The sequence below is a fragment of the Colobus angolensis genome, unplaced genomic scaffold (assembly GCF_000951035.1).
Source record: "Colobus angolensis palliatus isolate OR3802 unplaced genomic scaffold, Cang.pa_1.0 Scaffold41, whole genome shotgun sequence".
In the NCBI taxonomy this organism is placed as follows: domain Eukaryota; kingdom Metazoa; phylum Chordata; class Mammalia; order Primates; family Cercopithecidae; genus Colobus; species Colobus angolensis.
The window spans coordinates 12,705,608-12,711,837 of NW_012117488.1; the positions used below are offsets into that span (position 1 = coordinate 12,705,608).

The 6,230-nt window shown below is 33.0% G+C and overlaps 1 protein-coding gene across 1 annotated transcript in view; it reads left to right on the plus strand.

Annotated features, from left to right (window-relative positions):
- ADGRL4 (adhesion G protein-coupled receptor L4) overlaps positions 1-3,199 on the plus strand; it is a 117,329-nt gene extending 114,130 nt beyond the window's left edge. Inside the window, exons 13-15 of the mRNA XM_011956152.1 lie at positions 498-589; positions 1,993-2,161; positions 2,468-3,199. Of these exons, the coding sequence (XP_011811542.1) occupies positions 498-589; positions 1,993-2,161; positions 2,468-2,530 (324 nt within the window). The 3' untranslated portion in view covers positions 2,531-3,199. The remainder of the gene's footprint in view (positions 1-497; positions 590-1,992; positions 2,162-2,467) is intronic.
- Positions 3,200-6,230: the final 3,031 nt, after the last annotated feature.

A 6,230-nucleotide genomic window follows, 5' to 3' on the forward strand; every position in this document is an offset into this window, starting at 1 on the left:
GATAAATCATGTGAGAGAAAGTACATTCAAACATTTCCTCACAGTAGAAATTGAGAGTGCTTTGTTGAGTTTTCTTATTTCTTTTCAATCTTTCAATTTTTCTTTTCCAGTCTAAATTTTTAAAGGGTTGACAGAATTATCACTAATACGTTTCTTCAAAGAAACAGTATATAATTTACTGAACAAAAATTTGATTTCTTTAGTGTTTACACACCTTTCCAAACCAAAATTTACCTTAATGTTTATATTAATCATATTAGTGGCAGCAGATGATTCTCATCAATCTTTAGGTATGATGATAACATCTGAAGAAGTTTCATAAACAAGTTGCTTTCACTACCACTTATACTGATAATATTCAGTGATATTGTAAAGAACTATATAAATGCCATGATTTTTAGTTCCTATCTTATTGAAATCTTTACTATTTATTTTCTTTATATGTATCTAATTTAAAGTGAAAACTATCTCTTCTTTGAAATTAATTCTTTTTCCAGGTTAATCTCTTGGCTTTTGGAGTTATCATATACAAAGTTTTTCGTCACACTGCGGGGTTGAAACCAGAAGTTAGTTGCTTTGAGAACATAAGGTAAATGTGTCTTTAAGTTCACTTTTTTTTTTTTTTTTTTTTTTTTTAGTAATTAAAAGCTTTAGTAACTCAATAATTTTGGGAATTATTTTTAAATGATTTCATACTTTACCATACTTAAAAGACATATTGGAAAATAGCATTTAGTATGTATATTAAAACTACAATTACTACAGATTAAGTGGTAAGAAGCAAGTTTTTCAAACATACACCCCTTTGAAAGGGAAAAGATGATGACTGTATTTTAAGGCAAGGAAGGCCTTAGTGATTTTCTTTTGTAAAATGTTTTTCAGAAATTAATAACTGTTTCTTTCTTGTTATTCCTAGTTTGCATGTTGTCATGACTTTTCCTTTACACCCACCCCCTCCACCCCACCCCCTGCTTTAAAACTGATTTATTGAAACCTTGAAAATGATTTGTTCAGGAAGAGCTGAATTATGCTATAGGGAACACTGGAAACAACGTACTATTTGTGTTGCTTGGGAACACTCCTGTAGTTTCAATACCTTGCACAAGATTTATAGTTGGGATTTAGTAAATGTTTGATCGATTACTTTCTTTTAGTCCTCACCAGTTATGGTTTCATGTAGTGTACTGGTTTTAATAAAGTTGAAAATGATTCATTTTCTGAGGTATACTGCTAAAACATCTACTGCAACGAAGAATGATTCGACTAAAAATGAATGAGAGAATAATCATTAGTTGCTTCATTTCCAAGGCAGTGTCCTTAGTGAGCAGGATAGAATATTGTTTTGCCAAAAGTCACAGGCATTCTACTGAAAAGATTTAAGAGTGAGTGTGTGTGTGTATTTTTTCTTTAATTTTTAAGAAAACAGTATTCTGTAATGAATTTATCTTGACATATTTTTGTATTGCAAAAGCAAAACAAAATAAAACAAAACCCTGTTTTTATATCCTACACATTCTTTTCTTCTAAACCTGAAAGGAAAGCAGAGCCTCCTTTGATGTCATAGATATGTGCTGACCCCAGTCCACATGGTATACTTTTCAGAGTTTCTTAGGGAAAATACTTCCTAACAGATATATGTCTTACCTTCAGGAATTCCTGCAACATTACATTTGAAGTCAAAGCATGCACACTGCAGTACACCAGACAAAAATATTTTAAGATTAAGGAAATTGCTTACTCTTAAACATAATTCCATGTTTTGGTACTAGTAATTTGACTTTAGAAGCACACCTCTGCCATGGTTCAGTAGCATACCCTAAAGGCTGTCCCACTTAACTGCAGCACAACTTAGCAGTTTTGAAATTCTACTGGGTCTTTGTAAAAGGTTTCTTGGTTATAGTGAAAACTCACCTCCCACATAATTTGAGTAATTTGGGAGATGTGTTAACTATACATGGCTTTCTTCACTGACGCGTTTCTAATATGTGATAGGTCTTGTGCAAGAGGAGCCCTTGCTCTCCTGTTCCTTCTCGGCACCACCTGGATCTTTGGGGTTCTCCATGTTGTGCACGCATCAGTGGTTACAGCTTACCTCTTCACAGTCAGCAATGCTTTCCAGGGGATGTTCATTTTCTTATTCCTGTGTGTTTTATCTAGAAAGGTAAACAATTTCTTATTTTGGTCGAGTCTAGTATATTCACGTAGCATCAGTTGCCAAATTGATAGAAAATTCTTACTCTCATAGATTTATAACTTCTGCCTTTATTGCCTAAATCGCTTAGCTGTTCATAGGAAAATATGCTTTTAAAAGAACCTTGATATTAGAGATATAAATATAACTTAAATGAACATATTCTGAGCTATAATACTTTAGAAAACCACATATAACAATTTATTGTGATTTGAAAAAAAATTAAATGTGATTGTTATGATTAACATTTCTTCCTTTCCTTTTTCTAATTTTTAGATTCAAGAAGAGTATTACAGATTGTTCAAAAATGTCCCCTGTTGTTTTGGATGTTTAAGGTAAACATAAAGAGTGATGGATAATTACAACTGCACAAAAATAAAAATTCCAAGCTGTGGATGCCCAATGTGTAAAAATGACTCATCAAATTATCCAATTATTAACTACTAGACAAAAAGTATTTTAAATCAGTTTTTCTGTGTACAGTATAGGAACTATAGATAATAAGGTAAAATTATGTATCATATAGATGTAGTATGCTTTTCTACGTGAAATGGTTCTGTCAAAAATAGTATTGCAGATATTTGGAAAGTAATTGGTTTCTCAGGAGTGATATCACTGCACCCAAGGAAAGATTTTCTTTCTAACACAAGAAATATATGAATGTCCTGAAGGAAACCACTGGCTTGATATTTTTGTGACTCATGTTGCCTCTGAAACTAGTCCCCTACCACCTTGGTAATGAGCTCCGTTACAGAAAGTGGAACATAAGAGAATGAAGCAGCAGAATATCAAACAGTGAAAAGGGAATGACTCTTAAAATAATAAGATGTATTTTGAATAAGCTTGTTTTTTCTGTAGACTAGCTGAGAAATTGTTGAGATAAAATAAAGAATTGAAGAAACACATTTTACCGTTTTGTGAATTGTTCTGAACTTAAATGTCCACTAAAACAACTTAGACTTCTGTTTGCTAAATCTATTTCCTTTTCTAATATTCTGAAACAAAAAAGGTTTACCTCCACAAATTGAAAAAAAAAAGCAAAAAAAAATCTATTTCTAAGGTTAGACTGAGATATATACTATTTCCATATTTATTTCACAAATTGCGACTTTGGATATTTAATCAGTAAAATACAAATGTGTCAAGGTATAATATTGTTTATGCCTATCAATGTAAAAACAGTGTAATAAAGCTAAGGTATTCTATTCTATTACCTTTCAGCGAAGTGAAAGTTATACTATCTCATTAGAATATTTGAATCCTTTATTATTTTTAATTTTAGAAATATTGCAGTTCACATTGCAATATTCCCTTTTAATTTACTATTTTTAAAGCGGTATTATAAATATCAAAGTATTTATAAAGTGAATTGCTATTTTTTCTTCTCAGAAAAGTACACATTTAAAATTGTTATTGTTAACAATGTGTAAACACATCTAAAATTGTTATTGTTAACAAAGAAATCATGGAGAACTATAGAGGTTTTCACAGTGGATCCATTTTCTGACCATTTTCTACTATCTATTAAATCATATCTGCTTAAATATATAGCTTCTATCTATCTTTAAATCTTCTCATTAAAATGTAGAAGCAGTGACTTTGATCTCAAAAATAGGTAATTTTTCTTTGCCCACCTGTAAAAGTGTGCCAATACACTAAATTTGTGATTTTAAATTAATTGCTCCAGCTGTTGAAATGAAGCCTGCCAAATCTTGCTCTAACAAATAAAATGTTATCTAAATGAAGCAATTCTGCTACAGCTTTGCTGAATTTCTGTTCTCAAGAAAGATGAGCTACCTGCCAAAGGGTCTTTTACATTTTTAGAAAATCCATGATAATAACTTCTCATTATCTTCTAATTTCTTACCTGGTAAACCTGTGACCTATTATTATCAGTGCCATTGCAGGATAATGTTCTAGAAATGTGATACTGAAAATACTCATCTGTTTAATAGATGTATTCAAAACTTCATGTGGTAGACAGAATAAAGTCCCCTCCCAAATAAATGTCCATGACCTAATCTTCAGAACCTCTTAAGATGATAGATTACATGGTGAGGAGAATTCAAGTTGCAGATGAAACTAAGGCTATTAATCAGCTGACCTTGAGATGAGGAGATGATCCTAGATTATCCGGGTGGGCCTAGTGTCATCACAGCGTCCATATAAGTGAAGGAGAGATTCAGAAGGAAGGCAGAAGTTGCAGTGATGCAGTGTGGTGCAGACTTTACCAGCCATTGCTGGCACAGAAATGGAACTCCACAAACCAAGGAATGAGGACAGCCTCTAAAAGCAGAAAAAGGCAAGGAAATGTATTCTTCCCTGGCATCTCCAGAAGGGACTCAGCCCTGCTGATACCTTTGTTTTAGCTCAGGGAAACCCATTTCAGACTTCTAAACTCCAGACCTATAAGATAATAAGTTTATGGTGTCTTAAGCCGAGTTTGTGAATAATTTGTTATAGCAGCCATTAGGAACTAATATGATGGAAATATTTATGTAATAAGATATTTGGAGATGAACTACTGTTCAAATCATTAGGGCAAGCGTTCACCCAACTGTCTTCTTTTCATCCACCTTTCCGTAGATATCATTGGACAAAGCTTATATTTGCTAGTATGACAGTTAAGAGCTTCTCATATCTGCTTCCCTCCCCAGTTTTCATTTTTGCCTGACAAGTTTATCCAGTTATACCAAACTGTTTATCTTTCTCCAAATTTGCCATGGTTTACTGAATTCCCCTTTTCTGGAATTTCCTCCTTGTGACAATCATTACTCTGGCAAATATTACTTGTCCCTAATGCATCTTTCTTTAGGAAGCCTTCTCTGACTCACACAAGGAATTAATCACTTCTACCTTTGTCTCACCACTCTTATCTATTACTTATCTATTTAACATTTATTACACTGTATTGTAATTATTTAGCCCAGCTCAGGACATTCACTGGATGGTGTTTTGTTGTTCCTTAAAGACAGGTACCCTTTGTATTTTGGGTTTCATGAATCAATGTTACTTATCTTCTGTTGCTTCCTGACCACAGGTTTGACATCATAACAGGTCTGCACCCCCTGAACAATCTGGCCTTTGTTCTTTTGCTTTACCTATTCCATTCTGGAAGCCCGCTTAGCCAGGCCTTTCATGCTTGTCTCACACACACATCATGCAATTAGGTGGAAAGGGAAGACCCGGCAACTTCAAATTAGTAAAGTAGAGAAGGCAGAGGAATTAGGCCAGCAATATAGCCTTGAGCATGTATTACTCAATTCAGCTTTTTCAGAAAAGACATTGTTGGAGGATTTGTAAGGAGCTTTCCAAAATAGTAAAAGTCATGCTTCATTTTCCGTTTGGTTGTCTTTCCTCATGTTATTCCTTATTCCACTTCCTCATTTGATAGTGAGTTAGGTAAATATTAAGATTTGAGACTCAACCACCTTAACCTGTAAAATATATCACAATATCATCAGTAAATACTAAATTACAAACTCTTGTTTTCTTCATAAACAAGGGGGAGTTGTAAAATTTCAGAAGATTCAATCAAATAACTCAATACTTTAAGCTTGGCCTAAAGCAATGAGATGGAAAGACACCAGGGAAGTATAAGATAAATTCTCTGTGTAAAAACTTGCTATTAACTAGAGGTGTAATAATCCCCTAATAAAAAATATCTGTTGGTTGGCTGATTACAGTGTAGTTGAGAAAAATTTATTTACATGCAATATAACAATTAGACATAACATGAGGGTCTATGAACAAATAATCCACAATCTTCATACTAGGCATAACTAACAAGACTTTCATAATTTGATGATGACATCATTTCTTCAGTCCTCTTCAGTTTAATGCCAGACCCATAAAATTAAATGCTGACTCTGCGTCATTAATTTTCTATATATTCTATCTAACTTTCTATACACATCTTCACTGCCCTACAAAATAGGGTCCATTTGTATTTATCACATTATTGTCTAATTTCTCCAACATGAAATTTTTGAGGAAAGCATGAATTATGAATTCAATATGAATCCAGAAATAGCACCCC